Source organism: Histomonas meleagridis (assembly GCF_020186115.1).
Source record: "Histomonas meleagridis strain 2922-C6/04-10x chromosome Unknown contig_204, whole genome shotgun sequence".
Lineage (NCBI taxonomy): Eukaryota > Parabasalia > Tritrichomonadida > Dientamoebidae > Histomonas > Histomonas meleagridis.
Genome location: NW_027150808.1, coordinates 91,590 through 110,899, shown reverse-complemented (window position 1 = coordinate 110,899; position 19,310 = coordinate 91,590). Strand labels below are relative to the sequence as shown.

Below are 19,310 nucleotides of genomic sequence, written 5' to 3'. Positions count from 1 at the left end.
TTTGAAAAATTATTACTCATTAATACGTTGCCTTTTCATATAAAAACATAAAATTAATTTAAAGTATCATTTTGATTGTTTTTTTACAACGAATGAAATTATATTTCCGCGTTATATTAACCGGAAAATAAACATAAATTTGAATACAAACCGTTTTATATAATACGTAAACCTTCCATTCAAAAATTCAATTCATGTCAAGTGCGCTCGCGATGCAGATGCAGGGCTTCCTCGAAAAAATGGGCGGATCTGTGCACAGCTGGAAGCGAAGGTTTTTCGTTTTGCGCCTAAAATCTCTTGAATATTACAAGGACCAAAATATGAAAGAAAAACTCGGCTTTATTCCTTTAGTCGATTGTAGCGTTTCAATCGAACAACCAACAGGAGACCCCGGGTACTATTTCCTTTTGCACGTACCTCCTTCCGCTCAAGCAAAGAGACCAGATTTCCTTATCCGTGCCTCCAGTGATAAAGAGCGCAAAGAATGGATGGACAAAATACGCGAATGCACTGTCATCACAGTTTTCAAGCAAAGGCTGTTCAATGCGACAATGGTCAATCCGAATAGAGTTGGGCTCTATCTTCCAATCCCATATTTCATTTCCAAGGCTATAAAGTTCATCGAAGAGAACCTTGACGTCGAAGGTATTTATCGTCACAATGGTTCATCTGTCAAATATGAGGAAACAGTCGAACTCATTAACCAGAACAAAGACGTCGAATTCACTCATTGCCACGATGCCACTGGTACAGTGAAGCTATTTCTTCGTACACTTTCAACATCAATTATCCCGCCGCAAAATTTCGAGAAACTTAAGACATTAAGTAGCCTTCCGCTTGAGAAACAAATCGAAGACCTTCGTTCTATGATACGACTTCTTCCCATTTCCAACTATTGCTTACTTGCATATCTATTTGCACATTTACGTCGAGTTTTAGAGCATTCTGGTTCAAACCTCATGGACGCAAGAGCTATCTCTGTTTGCATTGGCCCTTCTCTTGTTTACTCCGAGGAAGGGAATTCTAATGAAGCATTCACTGAATCATCAGTCCAACAATCATTATGTACTTGCATAATAGATAACTATGATGAAATATTCGGCGAAAATCCGCTCATGTATTACAACTCGACTGGCGTGACTTCGTTTAACATCGTTGTGATGCAACTTGACGAAGACTGTCCTTTCATGCTCAGGGCACCCCAGGGCTCTATCGTTCAAACGGTTGCTGTCGATTGCGACGGTTGGACAATATCCGTTTACAACAACAATTGGGGATGCGTACATAAAACAGCGCTGGAACCTATAAAGGACTCAAAGACTATCGTGAATGCAATCGCTAGTCAAACCCAAAAATGGGAATTGACACAAAGCCAATTAATTAATCTGCAAAATAAATGCCCAGAAGCTGTGCAACTGTATCAAGCGCTTCAAGACAAACTAAAAGCACTTCGAGAAAAATGCAAGTAAACTTGTTACCAAGTTCAGGTAATTAAATTTTTTTTGGTATTGTACGATAGGTGAGAATACGTTTAAATCTAAACCGTCAGATAAAATATTAACGTTTTTTCTTCTCAAAATTTGTGCTAAACCGTAAAAATTGTTTTGAGAGCGCGGAAAGTGACGTTAACATTGAATTCTCTATCGTTCATTGAGGCGCCCCAAAGTTTGCATCTAACGTTGAGCGGTTCGGGCGCCCTGGAAAAGGGGTAATTTTTGCCCAACGCGACCAATAAAATGCTTGTTTTTACCCTCATTTCGCTCACAGTGTCAACAGATTCTGCGGGTGTTGGTGGGTTTGTATCATTCCAATTTCCTTATAATGGGGATAAGGCGAGTTTGTTTTCGCAACTCACAGTGGTCATCAAAACGCCGCAAGGATCATTAATTGATACCGCAGAAGTCCAGCCGACAGGTTATTGGGTAATTCCGACGCCGCAACACAGAGAGCTTGTTATTACAATACGTAAGCCGTCCGGCCTTGTGATATCGCCGCCGACCAGTTACATCCAATATCCATTCAACAGTAACGTTGACTTCCAAATCCAAGGATTCTCAGTTTCGGGCACAATCGTTGCGAAGGCAGACAGTAATTCACTCGTTCATGTGTCACTTCTTGTTGAAGTAACAAATGGAAAAGATATCACAATATCAAACATGTCAAGCACAGACGGAACTTATACAATTGGCCCTTTACCACCAGGCGAATACAAAGTATCATTAAAAGATGCAATAGCAGAATCTCAAAAAGTGACCGTCGATAAACCATTATCAGAATGTAACCCATTAATTATAACAGAATGGGCACAAAGTGGTTCCGTCGAATTCCCAGAAGGTACAACTAAGCATTCAGTCAAACTTCAATTATCTGGAGAAGGTATATCTCAAGAAGTCGAAACAGATAAAGACGGAAGATTTGTCCTCAAAGGATTAAGCGTAGGTTCGTATCAATTAAAATCAGCTAACGAAGATATAATTATATCATCAGCAAGTTTCAGTATTTCTGTCTCAAAACTTCCTGTTCCTATAGTTATGAGATATGAAGGGCTCAAAGTCCATGGTAAAGTTACATTTCCAGATGCAAAAGGATTATCAAATGTTGCTGTTACTTTAAATCCTGGAAATCATCATACGAAAACAGACGAAAATGGAAACTTTGTCTTCACCCAAATCTTAAGTATTGAAGCACCGAAACTTGAAGTTAGTTATCCATTTTATAAATTTGAAATCCCAGAAATTCCTCCAATAACCATTGAACCATTACCTCTTATTAATGTTCTTGTTACTGAAGCGCCAATCAATTGTCGTGTTGAATGTCCTAAAGCTGATCTTACATTTACTGGAGCAGTTAACACAAAAGTGACAGTTACAAATGGCACTTTTTGTATCACATCACCAGTTGGAGAAGACGTTACAATTAAAGCAGAATCAGAATGCGGATTTGAATACAACGAAATAACCGTCAAATCACCTAATGAAAAAGTCAGATTTTCACGAATGAAAGCAACCGTTGATGGAACCGTTAAATGCATTAATGACAAATGTAATACAAATACAATTCTTAAACTTATTAATTCTAATTACAAATATGAAACCAAATTGAATGAGAACGGTCAATTCACATTTGAAGATATTGAATTTGGCAATTATAAGTTATCAATTTTGAATACAAAGAATGAAAAGTTTGCGATATCTAAAAAAGACGTTAAAGTATCAGAAAAGTTCACAAAAGTTGGAGAAATTGGCGCTCAAACGAGTTTTGTATATAATGTAACAGTATCACATTCAATGAGTGTCAAATGTGGCGATGAAATTCTTCAGTTACAACGCGGATTAAATACAATTGAAACCAAGTCCACAATCATTGAATCATATGACTGTCATAAGTTTTCAAATGTTAACATTCAAATGAACCAACGAATTATTGTTGAATCCATTGAACGTCAAGTTATTGTCAATGGTGAAGAAGGTACATATACTGTCTATTTAAATAACGAAGAGTTAAATTCTCCATATAAATTCAATCAGAAAGTTGATGAAGAAGTAACAATATCATTAAAGGCTATTGCGCCATATGTTGTTAATCCAGAGTCACAAAAAGTTAAAAGTGTTTCCACATGTGAAGAATGCGGAATTAAATTCGATGTCATTCGAGGTATCGAATATTCGGGCAAAATCATTCCTGCAGTAAGTGGCGTATCAATGACAGCTATATCCGATGGCAAAGTAATATCATCGACGTTAACTAATGATCTTGGCGAATATTCACTTGGTTCATATCCTTCTAATATTAATATCGAAGTTACTGCAGTTTTAGATGGGTATAAATTCACGAAAAAAGAAAAATCATTTGATTTCGAATCAGAGAAATTATCATCAATATATGTAACATTTGAACATCAACCAAATGCTAATGTTAAAGGTATAATGTTATCTATTTCAAGAGTTGATGGTTATGCACATAATGTAATGATCGATGATGAAAATTCAGTCATTAATAACCTTGAAAAAGGCCAATATTATATCAAACCTATCTTAAGAGAACATGAATTTATACCTTCTCAAACTACTATCGAATTAACTCAACAAGAAGCTAATATTTCATTCTCTATAATCCGTGTCAAATTCGGCATTTCAGGTGAAGTTCGTAGAGTAACAGGTGAACCTGAACCAGATATAGAAATAGAGGCCGTTTATCCAAACGGTGAACATCAGACGACGGTTACCGATAGCCATGGCAAGTTCCGTATCGGCGGCCTATTACCTAATCAAACAATTACATTAATTTCTAAGATTAGTTCTACATCATTGATTGGCAAAGTTACGCCTACGCAACTTAAGGTTAAAATGGAAAATGAAGAAAAGACAAATATTCGGTTCATATCATTAAAACCAAATCCTTCATTTGATATCATTGGAGAATTGGATATTTTGCCTGATTTCTTACCTTCAATGAACGTTGCTTTAATGTCTTCTAATGGTAAAGTTGTCGATAGATTTACTTTCCCTTCGAAACTTAGTAATATGTTCTATTTCACGAATTTAACTGATGAGAAATATTTCATTTATGCAGCAAGTACAATGCAAGCTGCTAGAATTAATTGTACCGCACCTGAAATAGAAAAACAAACTCCACAAGTTAATACTGTAGTAGAATGTCAAGTAGCTCAAGATGAAGCTATAGAAGAAACTCATGGTAGTGTTGTAGCTGCCACAGCATTAGCTATTGTTACAGGTATTGTTTGGGTTTGTATATTTAACTTGAAGAAGGTGAAAGAACTAATTTTGGATGCAAAACAAATGGTTCTTCCTAGCAAAAAGACTAAGAAAGGTAATAAAAAGCAGAAATAATAAACAAAACACATAACTTTAATTAACACATCAAAATATGTTTTGATGTTATTAAATTGTCATTTTATTTTGAATGATTTTATTTTTGTCATTTATTCTGTACAATTGACATAAACCGTTAGCCAAAAATGGCTAAGTCGATTTCTCATGTCCTGACATTGGTAATTTTAATATTATCATGTGTGTTGGCATTCATTATTCGACAATTTGCTACCGTAATTAATGAACCACTTATTCATGAATTTGATCCTCATTTTAATTGGAGATGTACTCAATACATTGATAAACATGGTCTTTATGAATTCTTGGGTTGGTTTGATAATATTTCTTGGTTCCCACAAGGGAGACCAGTTGGTGAAACATCTTATCCAGGTTTAATGTATACATCTGCAATTATCAAATGGACATTACAAAAGATTCATATTAACATTGATCTCATGTATATTTGCGTTTATATTGGTCCTGTATTTTCAATTTTCTCAGTATTAGTAGCATTTTTATTTGGTAAATTATTAGGATCAACAAAACTCGGACTTGTTTATGCAGCTGTTACATCTTTTATCCCAGGTATGATTACACGAAGTCTTGGAGGTGCATATGATTATGAATGTATATCATTATTCATCATTGTTCTTTGCTTCTATACATTTGCACGCGCACTTAAGACAGGATCTATTATGTGGTCTACCATATCCGGTGTTGTTTATGGTTATCTAGCTCTTACATGGGGAGGTTATGTATTTGTTGCAAATTGCATTCCACTTTTTGTCTGTGGTCTTGTAGCACTTGGTCAATATACATGGCGTCTTCATATTTCATATTCTATATGGGCCATTGTTGGTACCATATTAACATATTCAATTCCATTCATTTCCGACAAGATTGTCAAAAAACCGGAACACTTTGCATTAATTGGTGTCTTCATTGTCCTTCAAATCTGGGGTCTCTTTACTGTATTCTACAAATGGCTTAGTCAGCCATCTTATTCGACATTATTAATTTCATCCATTATGTCACTTCCACTTTTGTTAATGGCGGTTGTTACGATAGGCATTTCGACAGGTTTACTTGGCGGCTTCAGCGGCCGTTTAATGCAAATGTTTGATCCCACATATGCAAGTAAACATACAGCTATTATTGCTTCCGTAGCCGAGCATCAACCTACAGCATGGGGCAAATACTTCATAGATTGTGCCTTATTTATAGTTTTATTCCCAGTTGGATGTTATATTATCATCAAAGAATATTCCATTCATAAGAAATTTGATGAGACGAAACTTTTAATTTTAATATATGGAATCTCCACCTTATATTTTGCATCTATTATGATTCGATTAGTTTTAGTCTTCACTCCAGCTATGGTATTAATCTCTGGTTTAGGTCTTGATTACATAATGAAGTTAGTCTCACGCAAACGTAAAGATCAAATCTCAATTGTTTCCACCATTACATTGTTCATCATCTGCATCTATTCTGTCTTACATGCAGTTTGGTTCTCATGTTATTCATATTCCGGCGATCACATTCATTTCCCAGTGCTCACACCACGGGGCCAAGAGTCGTCCGATGATTATCGCGAAGGATATCGATGGCTCTGGACGAACACCGGCGTCAACGAGCGCGTGATGAGCTGGTGGGATTACGGGTACCAGATCTCTTCGATGGGCGGGCGCGCGTGCATGGCTGATGGCAACACGAACAACTTCACGCACATCGGCATCATCGGAATGACGATGAGTTCGCCCGAAGCCGTCTCGTGGCGACTCGCGCGAATGATGGACGTCGATTACATGTTAGTTATCTTCGGAGGAGCGTCCGCATACTCCGGAGACGACATTAATAAGTTCTTGTGGATGCCGCGAATCGCAAATCAGACGTTCACAAACATCAGCGGAGATATGTACCAAGTGAACCCGTACTCAGGACCAGTGGGAGAACAAATGACAAACAACATGACAAACTCAATGATGTTCAAGTTCTGCTATAATAACTTTAAGAGATTCCAATTGTACCCAACGCAGCCAAAGGGAATGGACTACACAAGACATATCATAGTGAAGGACATAGACAACATAAAACTGACGTTGTTCCAAGAGGCATTCACAACGGCAAATTGGATCGTCAGAATTTATAAGGTGATGCCCGACCCGCTGTGGGATAGAGTCTATTAAATAAACAAATTACATTTGTATTTGATGTGTATTATATGAAGTACAAAACTTTTTGGCAGGTAACGATGAGACATTCAAAGAGGCACTGAATCTAAATTCTGTCAATTCCCTTTTCAAAAACATCTTTCTACATTATTATTATTTTTTAAGCTCAAAGTAGCAACTGATGATATTCTTCAACTTTGTTTTGATGATCCATGTAACTTATCAACATAGTGATTCATTACAAAACGAACATATTTTCCATATAAAACTTGTACAAACAAAATATATGATTTCCATCAATACTCAAAATAACATTACAAATTAAGTTATAAAAGTGAAGCCCCAAATCTAATAAAATATGTACCTCTATTTAGTATTTCAAAAGTATGTGAATTCTTATTTTATAAAATATTTCTTTTTGTTATCTTTTTCATCTTATTATGCATTAAAAGTAAGTTATTCTCAAGAAAATTCAAAGAAAGAATGAACATCTTTGTTACACCAATTGTTTTTACTTTGCTTTTAATATCATCATATGAGGAATATGACACTACTACTAAAATTCTTACTATACATACGGCTGAAGAGTATAATGAAATAGATAGATGCGATTATGCAGAGCATCTTATCATTGAAGATGGAGTTACAACTGTTACAGAAGAGGCATTTGATGATTGGTCATATTTGCAAACAGTCATCATTCGAGGACCTGTAACAATAATTTCTATAGGATTTTCTAATTGTGGAGAATTAAGAACTGTTGAAATTGAATCTGATTTAATAACACTTGGAATCGAATCATTTTCATTTGATCGAAAGTTATGAAGTATAACAGTGCCAAATACACTTGAATTTATTGAATATGGAGTATTTCAAGAATGTTATGAATTAAAAAATTTCATAATTCCAGATAAAGTCGTTAACATTAGTTAAATCTGCATTTGCAGTTACATTTGGAAAAAGCGTAAGTAGAATTGATATTATGGATTTCAAATGTGCGGCTCATTAGAAAGTTTAACTTTTCCAGATTCATTAACTTTCATTGGCATGTCTGCATTTAGAGAATGTCGAAATTTAACATCTGTTACTTTTGGTATTCATAGCTCATTCATCATTGAATATACATCATTTGGAGGTTGTGATAAATTAGAAAGTATCGATTTACCATATGGATTGAAAGAGATTGGTTCGTTAATATTTTCAGGATGTAAATGATTAATGAATATAACAATTCCAGATTCTGTTACTGAAATTTAAAGTGAAGCATTTGCTTCTTGTCCATCATTAGAATATATCGAAATACCAAAATCAGTTCAAGAGTTATATCCTGATGCTTTCGAATATTGCGTTTCTCTTAAACAAATTTATGTTCATCCTGATAATCAAAATCTTTCCAACTATAATAACGATGGAATTGTATATAACAAAAATATAACAAAAACCATAACTTATCCAGCTGGTAAAACAGATTATTATTATTTACCTGATTCTATTGGAATAATTGGCGAATTATCATTATGCTATAGTGAAAATCTTACTAGTGTTGTGTTTGGGGAAAATGTTAAAATAATTGAAAGATATCCATTTAGTAACACGGGTGCAAACATTCGATGTGTATATTACTTAGGTGAAGTTATGCCTGAGTTTACTGGTTATTTTGATGTTTCTTTGGATTGTAGGATACATATACAAGTTCAAATGTATTTGATCAATCAAATACGTTAACTCAAGAAGAAAATTCCCTTCCGAAAGGCGCTGGAATTTCGTGTGGAGTTGTAGTGTTTGTTTTAATTATCATTGGTTTGGTTATTTATTTCATAGTGTTCCAGAAAACTGTGAATAATGATAATTTAATACCTGAGGAAAAAGAACACACATCTTCTTCTGGTTACATGCACACCGAAGAAACAGATAGAGAATTAAACAAGTTTGTTCAAGAAGAAGATGATAAATGGATTTAAAGGGAAAAAATATTATATAAATTTCTTGGAAATTCTAATTTTTTTATTTTTTTTTTATTTTCGAACGAAGTTAAATAAAGTAAAGTTATTTTGTTTCTTCGTTTTTATTTCGTAAAGATTATTGTTTTAGAAATTTTTTAGTATTTTCTCTTCATCTTCAATCTTGAATATGAATATGATAAAAATTTTTATTTGGGTGAAACAAAGAACAAATAACAACAGTATTGAAATATGTCTGAGTTATAGGTAAAATAAAAACAATTTTATTTATTTATTTTATTTGATAACTTAAATAATGTTAGATAATCATGAAAAATAAACGTCTTTATAGACTTTTGAATAGACACATAGAAATGTTTCTGAGAAAAAGCGAACAAGGCCAAATGAAGCTTTGGATAGACACTGATTGTGGAATTGATGATTCTACTGCAATCTTGATATGTCTTGCATGCCCTCATGTTGAAGTCGTTGGTATTTCATGCGCAGGAGGTAATGCTCCACTCAAAAACGTAATTCATAATGTAAACAGAACACTTAAGGTATGGGGTCATGGTGCTGAAAAAATCCCTGTTTACGCAGGATGTCCAGAGGCAATTCTTCATCAGTCAATTTTTGTTCCTGGAATCCATGGTAAAGATGGATTAGGTGATATTGATGACAGCCACTTTGATTACGATCTCACAGATAATCTATCACCAGAACATGGGGTTTTTGCTCTTATCAACGCAGCCAAGAAATATCCTGATCTTTGTCTTTTAACACTTGGTCCACTTACAAATCTTGCTCTTGCATACCGTCTTGATAAGGAGGCCATTAACAAACTCAAAAGTATTACAATCATGGGTGGAACTTCTGATAATGTTGGTAATTTCTCAAAATGGGCTGAATTTAACATAAGAGCTGATCCAGAAGCTGCTGAAATTGTCTTCCGAGACATAGATAACTCAAAGATAACAGTGAGTAGTTGGACTCTTACAACAAAACATCGACTTACTCCGGAAGACGTTAAACGATACACCGGTAAAACCGATACAACGATGCAAAAGTGGCTTCATTACACATGGCAATCAATGATACGCTTTAATAATAATGGAACGATGACTACAGCAGATCCAATTGCTGCATTTGTACTTTGCTATGGTAAGGATGGAGGTGTAACACAATGGAAACGTTATAAAGTTAGCGTAATTTTATCGGGTGAACAAGCTGGAATGACTGTTGCTATCCCAGATGAGACAGGCGTTCTCTACGCAATGGATATTGATCATGAAATGTATATGCAAACTGTTGAGAAACTTTCGCTTGATCATTAAAATTTTTTAGTTTTTTAGATTCTAAACTTTATTTTGAAATTTCTAATTAAAACAAGTTTTGGATGAATTATGTACCAGGGAAAAATTTCCAAATTTTATCACATTCATTTACATTGACTGAATTGGGTTCATCTTTTTCTTATATTGATCATATCTTCGTTTAATATGATTATATAGTTCTCCAATATTCAATATAAGAATGATTGTCAAGATTAACACATATGTTCATGCGTTTCTTAATAATAGAGCTCGCATGATCATATTTTAATATTATAAAATTAATTTAACCAAAAAGAAGAAAGAGATATAGAAAATGAAATTGAATAATGATTTTAATCAAATGTTTATTCTTAAAAAGAAATATAGGATTAAATGATTAAAGAATTTCAAATGATGATATTAAAAATGTTTAATGTTAAAATCTAACACGATATAATCCATTATTTTATTTAAACTGATTTAGACATTAGAAAAAAATATTTATTTGATAAATTTAATACATTTTATTAAAATTAAGCATTTGATGCCATATCCGATGTAACTGAGATAGAATGTTTAATTACAGGTGGATCTTTTATCTCTGTCGCAAGAGTCTTTAGGAGTCGAATTGTTCTTTGAGAAAGTGCTGACAAATTAATTTTTAGATCATCTTCATTAAAGTCAATCGTTGGCTCATTCTCTTGTAAAATATGAAGGAGTTTGGATAATTGTTGTGGATCGTCAACATAACGAAATGATTCTGAGATAAGTTTAGTATCTTCTGGCGTAAGCCAAGATCTCGCGACTTTTCGTTCTGGAACAAGCATTTCCATGTCTGGCGATAAATTAAATTTGTCTAAATAAGGCGATGGTTGAGAACCAAAGAGTTGACAAAGCTCTGATTGTGCTTGAAGATATGTATTAACCCAAAGTTCATGTGGAAGAGATTCAACCTTCTTCATAAGACGCGAAAATATTTTGGAGAGTCGTCTGGATATAAATGCCATAAGTGAATTATCTCCATGATAAGTAATTGCATTACTCCAAATTAAATTAACATCATTTTTAAAATCAGAAACACACTGGTATTGGTGGTTGTTAAGCTTTTTCCGTACGGTTGATAAATCACTTGGATTTTTTATAACTGAAAAATAATCTGGAACATTGTCTAAATTCGGATCTACTGGATTTAAAAAAACTTCTGCTATTGGGTGCAAAGATAATTCATCTATAATTTCTGTGCATAATTTAATTTGTTCTTCAGTAAAAGCCATTTTATTTAATATTATCACATCACAATTCAGCGCAAAAGATCTCTGAAAAAGTTTGTTTAACGTTCGTATTTTTTGGTGGTTAACGATTAAAACAATCAGAAAAAAAATGTTGTAAAATTAAGTGGATGGACAACGCTTTAACTCCAGAACAAATAGAAAGCTTCCGAAAGCGTTTTAATGATCTTGATATAACGAAGACAGGCAAGGTAGACAGGGAAACAATGGCTGAAATTTTACATGATGAAGCAGAACAAATCGAGCAATTAATGATAATTTTGCTATTTGAAAAATATGATTTGAACCATGATGGATACATTTCATTCGAAGAGTTCATCACATTCTGCTCTGAAATGAAAGATTTATCAGAAGTTGCAATTCTTCATCAGATATTTAATCTTGCTGATGTTGATGGATCAGGATATCTTGACGTCACAGAAGTTGAAAGAATAGGTAAGCTTATGGGCTTGGATATTTCAAAAGAAGATGCTTGGAGTACGATAGATGCATTTGATCGTGATGGAAACGAAAAAATCGATTTTTCTGAGTTTCTACAAATCATATCTAACAGGTAATTCTATACATTTATGCATAAATTTTGTCACATTTTATGATTTTATTCGAAATATACAATTGAGAATTAAACAAATCAAACAAACAAACAACAAAAAACCCAAATATTGAGTTTGCATGTTTTGCTTCGTTTTTTTTCACCAGATATTTAGTGATTACATAGATTCAAAAAAAAAATCATGTGATTAGTAAATAATAATATTTTGTTGTGTTTACTGCTTAAAACGGGAGAATTAAGACAACGTTGAAGAAAAATATCCAAAATGCAGCAAAGAATAATATTCCAATTGCTCCAAAAAGTTCTGTCGAAAACAAAAATGAATAGACCATAAGTAATACAGCCGCACCTGTCAATGTATAAGAGCCAATGGGATGCTCTTTTAGCATGTTTTGGGCTCGATCACCTTCTTTTGATGTTGTTAATAATAAATAAATTGCAATACCAATGATCACCAAAAGCATAATGATACAAAACCTGAAAGAGTTTTTTTGGTAAAACTTTTCATTCATAAATTTTGAATATCCCTTTGTCATAAAAATGATCATTCCAATTGCGAAACCAGACACGAGAACCCACATAGTTCTCTTGAGCTTGAATTCGGTATTTTCATCATTTTTAAAAGCTTGGGGTTGTTTTGGGGCGTCTTGTCGAATCATTACACAAAGTTCGGTGGTTTACGATTAAAACCGCTTAATAGTACGATCAAAAACCACTTTAGAAAGAAGCATTTAGGATTCATCTTGTTATATATGTTAACATAGTTTTGCGAAACTTATTTAAATACATTTAATTGAAATTTTATGAATCACTATAAATATAAGTTTCAATTGGAATAATTGAGAAGTAAATTACTAATCAAGTTAAAATCAAAACATATTATATACAATAATGCTTGTATGGTTTCCAACTAAATAATCTGTGATAAATAATATAAATTTTTCTCAAAACCTGTATTTTTGTCTTTGATTTTTCGAACCTTAAAAAGTGATAGGTGATGATCTTTTTAAACGTTCTCTGGGATTTTGGTATTCAAAAAACCACCAAATATGTTCTTAAAATTGTGTGCATAAGTGGTTGAGCATATAAAAAAGTGATTTTAAATGGATGAAAAGAATTTTCTATCGACCATTTATCATTAATGTCAACACTTGATGTCACCCAACCTGATTTTGAAGATGGCTTATTATGTTTTGATCCTTTTTTAGAACCATTATTCCAAATACGTCCTACAGATTTCATCAATGATAATTACCAAGAATTTTTTACAAACCAAAATATTGAACCACCAATCCCCTGTGTTGCTGATATGATGCAAGAAGGAGATCAGGAAATACAGCCAGAGGAAATGTACTATCCAACATTTCGAATTCCAAACCCTATAACAAGTTCACACATTTTTAATAGATACAAATGCCACAATTTTCCTATTGTTAAATACGAAAATTTTATGGATAAATTTAAGGATATGGATTAGACAAATTAATTTATATATTTTTGTAATAAAACATATTAAATAGACAAAGACACTATATTTTTAACTTTTTTTGTTCGACATATAAATTAATTTTTGTGAATTGAAATAATTTTTTTTAAGTTTTTATTTTTTCCAAAAATATCATTCTTATAACATCCACTGCCTTTAGCGCATAAGGTTTTTGTTTGTTAATTTGAATTTTATCATTTTTTCATCTTTTTATGAAACTAACAAATCAGAAAAGGGCACCCCAGTATCCGAACAAACATTATCAAATACACTTTCTCAATGTTGGCCCTATTTCTGTTTCCTTTTGCTCTTTCCGAAGCAGATTTAATCAACAATGCTGTTAACAGAAAATATCAGATACAAGATGATCTGATCATTGTGACAGTTACAGCGAAAGTCTACAATCAAGGAACTTCATGCTCAAGTTACACTTTCACAATTCCAGAACGCGAAAACGAACATATTGGACATACAACAGCATCTTTCACATCAAACAACATCCGCTCTTTTGATAAATCCCTTCCAATATCTGTAAACGGAAATGAATATACCGTTGATTTAAAGAAGAGCATACCAACTGGAGAAGAGTTCACTCTTTACTTCTCTTATACACTTGGTGATTATCTTTTGTTCACAAAGCAAAAAGTCGCATTGAACCAAAGAATTCAACTTTATTTCAATACAACAAAGTTTTTCAAGTCCAAATATCAAACAAAGAAATCATCTCTTTCAATCGTTGGTATTCCAAGATCATCCATTACTACACCAAAACATGTTCTTGAAGATTCCGGAGTTCGAATGCAATCTTCAATGATTATCCTTAATGATTTGACTAGCGATGATGGATCAGACTTCGAAATTGAGTTTACAACCTCACATCCAATGCTTCGTGTTGATAAAATAATTTCACAAACATCAGTCTCTCACTGGGGAAAGACTAAACAAAAGGCCTTCTACTCAATAACAAACGCAGGACCAAAGTTCACCGGTGAATTTAACAGAATTGATTTCAATCCTCGAACAACTCCATGTTTCACTCAGTCCATAGAAATGCGTCCTCCAGAAGGCGCTCGTAACTTTTGGGCCTCTGATGAGTCCGGACTTCTTCAGAAGGAACTTCATTTGACAGGAAATGATTTATTGATTCCTCTTCGTGGCCCAATGCTCAGCAGTTGGAAGGCAACATTCACTGCTGGTTGGACTGTTGACACTTCAGTGTTTGTTTCTGGCGGATATCGCTTCAAAGCTCCACTTATTCCAAAATCAGTATCAGCGCCCGTAACAGAAGTTGTTGCTGAGTTCGTTCTTCCAGAAGGAGTAGAAGTAGTGGATGTTCAGGTTCCAATTGATGCCAATGTAACAAAATTCATTGAACCACATAATCTTGACTTGAATGGTCGTACTGTTGTAAGGATCGAAACCAATCATCTTTCGACTGAAGATGATGTTCCTATCATAATTGACTACAAATTAGGATCTTATTATCATTTCTTGAAGATCTTAACTTTAAGTGTTGCATTTACTATTGTCTTTGTTGCAATCATTGTCGCAAGACGTTTCGATTGCAGTATATCAAACAACAAAGAAAAGTCCGAGTGAATAAATTTATACTTTTCAAATGTGATTTTTTTGTTATGGGGTGCCCAGAAACCGTTATTGTGTACGTTAATTAAAAATGGAATTTGATGATTGCGATTATTCATGCCAACAAATTCCAAGTAGAACACGTGAAGAAAAGAATCTCATAAAGAATCGTGATGCAATCGAGAAAACAAGACTAGCTGCCCGTCATGAACATTTTGAAAGATATCAGGCTGTTGATGATATTATTAAACCAATTCAATCATCTAGTTGTATTGATGATGTTGATAGATTTAATAGAGATTATACTCAAGATCAGAAACGAACAAAAGAATTCGAAAGACAACGTATGCTTGCTAGAGCTGCAGCAAAACATGAACAACAAGTTCAATATGAAAGAGCAATAGAAAAAAGAAGGGAAGAAGAAGCAGAAGAAATGGCTAAGGTAATGGATCAATGTTCAAAACATGACAAAAATAATGAAAGTACTCTTTATAACCCTGTAACAAATCAAGATCCTTTAGAAGGAACAAAACAATACACAGCACAATTAGAATTAGATAAAGATAGAGAATTTCGTCGTGAGGTTCGAGCAAGAAGAATACAACACAGCTCAAATTCAACACAATACGATCCAATCACTGGGCTGCCCCGAAAATTTTGGTAAGGAAAGTGATAAAATAAACTATTGAATTAACTTTCTAATTACGCTCAAAAGAATTGAGGCACTTTAAGGTTGTTGTTGTAGGTTCATTACATGCAGGAAAATCTTCTATCATCCAAAGGTTTGTAAATGATCAGTTTAATTCGAATACTTGTTCCACTGTTCAAGCAGGATTTTTCGAAAAAACATTAGATGTTGAGGGAACAAAAATTGCATTGGAAATATGGGATACAGCAGGCCAAGAAAAATTCCATTCATTGGTACCAGTATACTACAGAGATGCTTCAGCAGCAATAATTATATATGATGTGACTGATGCAAGTAGTTACACTAAATCAAAACAATGGATTAATGAAATAATAGAAGTTAATGGGCCTAATCTTTGTATGATGTTAATGGGTAATAAGTATGATCTTCAGGCAATCCGCGTAGTTCCCCAATCAGATGCAACAGAATACTGTGAATCAATGGGGATATCATACATTGAGGGAAGTGCAAAAACTGGTTATAATGTTAATAAGATGTTTTATGAGGTTGCATCACGATTATATCACCAGTCCACGACCATTGATCAAGTAGATGTAAGGCTAGAAGGTGAGACCAGAGAAAAAAGCAAGTGTTGTACATAACAATGTTTGCGGATAAGGTGATGGAAAATTCCAACACAAATAGAATCATTCAAATGACAGAATTCCTTAAGGAGAGTTATAATAAAGTACAATCGTTATACTTATATGTTTTTAAGTTAAACAAAGTTTCAACAAATTTTTATTTCTTTTATCATCTGTATCGTATAATTCAAAAACCGAAATAAAATTCTGAATTCCACTTTTTCATTATAAATATATGATGTTGCTTCTGAATTAAAACAATTCTCAAAATTCATATCAAATAAGTTTTATTCATTATGTATCAAACAAGTATTGCCATTGTGATCCCCTAAACTGTGTTTTTAACTCATTTCTATTATCCATAATTTTCCAAGCCTGATCTAATTCACCACCAATTAACATCAAAGCCACAGAATAAGTTAACCAATTTCCATTATAAGTTTCTACCGCAATAATTTTACAATCGTTTTTTGATATTTTCCCACTGTTATATAGTGGTGCCAAATTATCCAAAATTTTAATCAAACTCAAATTTTTATCAATTTCCTCATATTTCACCAACACTTCGCTCAACTTCAATTGTGCAATATTTGCGAATTCGAAAGCAACATTTGGCAAAAACAATATCATTAAATTTAACAAACATTTTTCAATTACTTCAAATAATTTTTTTCTAATTTCCACATAAAACTTCTCATTTAATAACATTCCATCACAATCGATTAAACCATTTTCATTTCTCATTATATTATTCGTTAACAAAGGATCCATAAACCTCATTAATGACTCAACGAAATCCAAATCGTTATACATTTTCTCCAAAATAAATAACGAAGCTGGAAATGCGATTTCAGGTCCTTCTTCTTCCATTATAACTGGTAATAAAATCGATGCATTTGAAATTTCATTTTTTGTTGTTTCTTTACGTTGATTAAACTCAATGATATCTTTGCTTAAGTTCATTGATAATTTTGCTATGTCCATAAATATATTCGATGGTAATCCAAGAAGTTCAAATACTTTTTGTCGCTCTTTAGATTCAACTGCTCGTAATGTGGAACATAAAATTTGATTCATCTCCTTTGGAAAATGATATAAAAAGATTAAACATTCTTCGCCCATGTTTTTCCGTAATGAAAAAATACAGATTTGACGTAAAAGATTTTGGAAAATTGGAGAGTTTTGCATCGACTTTAAAATATTCGCTGCTTTATGCGGCGTTTTCATTTCTTCAACAATAGATAAATCAAAAAATTGATTAACTTTTGGAATAAATGGTGGTAATGAATTCGATTTTAATGACATTAATGATGAACAATTTGGAAATGCTCCTAATATAGTTTCATTCGTTTCAATAAACAATGAAAATTTAATGTTTGAAAGTGATGAGATATAAACCTTAAGTCCTGTTATTATAAATAATAACCCGAAATTATGGTCAATTAAAAAATTCGAGACATTGGAATAAACGGTCGCTGCGGTTTTGTTCGTTATGTTGTAAACCATTAAATCTCTGTTTGAAAGCAAAACAATCACTTGGTTACTTAGGGAATGAACATCGACTAAAAAAGGTTTAATTTTTAAAGGAAATGTTGTAGGTGTTTTAGATAATATCGAGAATATTTGAATTTGGTTTTCAAATGCTAAAACACAACTAATTAAATCACTTTTAATGAGGATTGGTTTTGAAGGGATGTTGAATTTTTGAATTGGTTGAAAATTCAGAACGTTATAAAAAATTAACTCAAATTTTCTTAAAGATATTTCATTTACAACGCAAAGAATTGTGTCGATCCAAGACAATCCGCAAATGTTTAAATCTTTAGGTTGTTTTGGGCATAACCATTTACCACTCGTTCTACTAATTAAAACTATGTTTTTATTTCCGGATATAGCAAAAAATCGGTTTTTCTCATCACTCGAAATATATTTAATTTGTTGAATTTTGTTTTTGTAATATGTTGATAAATGATAATATATTGGAACAGCCGAATTTTCAGTTGCTCTAAATTCGATAATTGTATCAATGTTATATAAAATAGGAGAAGAACAATGTAATATGTTATAAATTGGAACTTTACATATTCCTTTGTTAATTGATAATATTAAATAATTGTTTTTGATTATTGTAATAGAATTTGTTGAATAAAATTCATCTGTCTTAAAATATCGTGATGATTGGGTAATATATGTCCACATATAACATGTACCATCATTAAAAATAATATATAAAGTTTGTCCATCATCACTCCAATCAATTGAAAAAAATGAATTTTTATTATTTGTTTTAATAGTCCATGTTTGAGTTAAATCCGTAATAAAAATAATTCCTTCTCGACATAATATTGCTATGTGTGAATCAGTTTTACTAATGGTTATTGACATTGCATAATTTGTTTCGATTTGTTGAAGATTAAATTGAAATTCTTTACGTAAGTCAAAAAGTGACAGATGAACATCAAATTTATAACATTTACCATCTAATGATAAAAGAACACAATGACTTTGGTTTACACAAATTCTTTTGATCGGAAAATCAATCAAATGATATTTCTTAAATTGAAATTTTGGATTATATATAAGAATATCTCCATCTTCAGTTCCACATATTAAGTTTGAATTCCAAATAGATATGGTGGTTACTAAAGTGCCTTTGGGAGGATGGATTATTCTTTTGAGAATGATTTTTGTAGATAAAACAAAATTGTAAATAAATCCAAAATTAGTTAGAATGAAAAAAGTAGAATCAGAACTCCAAGTGGATTGTGTAAATATTCCATTTAATTCATTTGGGAGTTCGTATTGTGTAATTAATGGATTTGGAAGATCAATTGAATTCCAGATTCCAAAAGATGTGGGGGACAAAG

General features: G+C 32.7%; 9 protein-coding genes across 9 annotated transcripts; 8 read left to right on the top strand and 1 right to left on the bottom strand.

Moving 5' to 3' along the window:
• Positions 1 to 194: 194 nt before the first annotated feature.
• GO595_003483 (rho GTPase-activating protein 24) lies at positions 195 to 1,469 on the top strand (the record flags this gene model as incomplete). The annotated part of the gene is made up of 1 exon (XM_067916508.1): positions 195 to 1,469. The coding sequence occupies one exon, from the start codon at positions 195 to 197 to the stop codon at positions 1,467 to 1,469; it is 1,275 nt and encodes a 424-aa protein (XP_067776340.1).
• Positions 1,470 to 1,736: 267 nt separating this feature from the next.
• On the top strand, positions 1,737 to 4,850 carry GO595_003482 (nodal modulator 1-like; the record flags this gene model as incomplete). The annotated part of the gene is made up of 1 exon (XM_067916507.1): positions 1,737 to 4,850. The coding sequence occupies one exon, from the start codon at positions 1,737 to 1,739 to the stop codon at positions 4,848 to 4,850; it is 3,114 nt and encodes a 1,037-aa protein (XP_067776339.1).
• Positions 4,851 to 5,227: 377 nt separating this feature from the next.
• On the top strand, positions 5,228 to 7,021 carry GO595_003481 (Oligosaccharyl transferase STT3 subunit family protein; the record flags this gene model as incomplete). Its single annotated transcript, XM_067916506.1, has 1 exon — positions 5,228 to 7,021. The coding sequence occupies one exon, from the start codon at positions 5,228 to 5,230 to the stop codon at positions 7,019 to 7,021; it is 1,794 nt and encodes a 597-aa protein (XP_067776338.1).
• Positions 7,022 to 7,489: 468 nt separating this feature from the next.
• GO595_003480 (uncharacterized protein) lies at positions 7,490 to 7,831 on the top strand (the record flags this gene model as incomplete). Its single annotated transcript, XM_067916505.1, has 1 exon — positions 7,490 to 7,831. One exon carries the CDS (start codon positions 7,490 to 7,492, stop codon positions 7,829 to 7,831), a length of 342 nt encoding a protein of 113 aa, XP_067776337.1.
• Positions 7,832 to 9,320: 1,489 nt separating this feature from the next.
• Positions 9,321 to 10,280, top strand: GO595_003479 (Inosine-uridine preferring nucleoside hydrolase family protein; the record flags this gene model as incomplete). The annotated part of the gene is made up of 1 exon (XM_067916504.1): positions 9,321 to 10,280. One exon carries the CDS (start codon positions 9,321 to 9,323, stop codon positions 10,278 to 10,280), a length of 960 nt encoding a protein of 319 aa, XP_067776336.1.
• A 512-nt stretch (positions 10,281 to 10,792) lies between these two features.
• GO595_003478 (Bromodomain containing protein) lies at positions 10,793 to 11,221 on the bottom strand (the record flags this gene model as incomplete). The annotated part of the gene is made up of 1 exon (XM_067916503.1): positions 10,793 to 11,221. The coding sequence occupies one exon, from the start codon at positions 11,219 to 11,221 to the stop codon at positions 10,793 to 10,795; it is 429 nt and encodes a 142-aa protein (XP_067776335.1).
• A 437-nt stretch (positions 11,222 to 11,658) lies between these two features.
• GO595_003477 (EF hand family protein) lies at positions 11,659 to 12,105 on the top strand (the record flags this gene model as incomplete). Its single annotated transcript, XM_067916502.1, has 1 exon — positions 11,659 to 12,105. One exon carries the CDS (start codon positions 11,659 to 11,661, stop codon positions 12,103 to 12,105), a length of 447 nt encoding a protein of 148 aa, XP_067776334.1.
• Positions 12,106 to 13,866: 1,761 nt separating this feature from the next.
• On the top strand, positions 13,867 to 15,186 carry GO595_003476 (dolichyl-diphosphooligosaccharide--protein glycosyltransferase subunit 1A; the record flags this gene model as incomplete). The annotated part of the gene is made up of 1 exon (XM_067916501.1): positions 13,867 to 15,186. One exon carries the CDS (start codon positions 13,867 to 13,869, stop codon positions 15,184 to 15,186), a length of 1,320 nt encoding a protein of 439 aa, XP_067776333.1.
• Positions 15,187 to 15,262: 76 nt separating this feature from the next.
• GO595_003475 (ras-related protein RHN1) lies at positions 15,263 to 16,461 on the top strand (the record flags this gene model as incomplete). The annotated part of the gene is made up of 2 exons (XM_067916499.1): positions 15,263 to 15,754; positions 15,904 to 16,461. The coding sequence occupies 2 exons, from the start codon at positions 15,263 to 15,265 to the stop codon at positions 16,459 to 16,461; spliced, it is 1,050 nt and encodes a 349-aa protein (XP_067776332.1).
• Between the last annotated feature and the right edge of the window lie 2,849 nt (positions 16,462 to 19,310).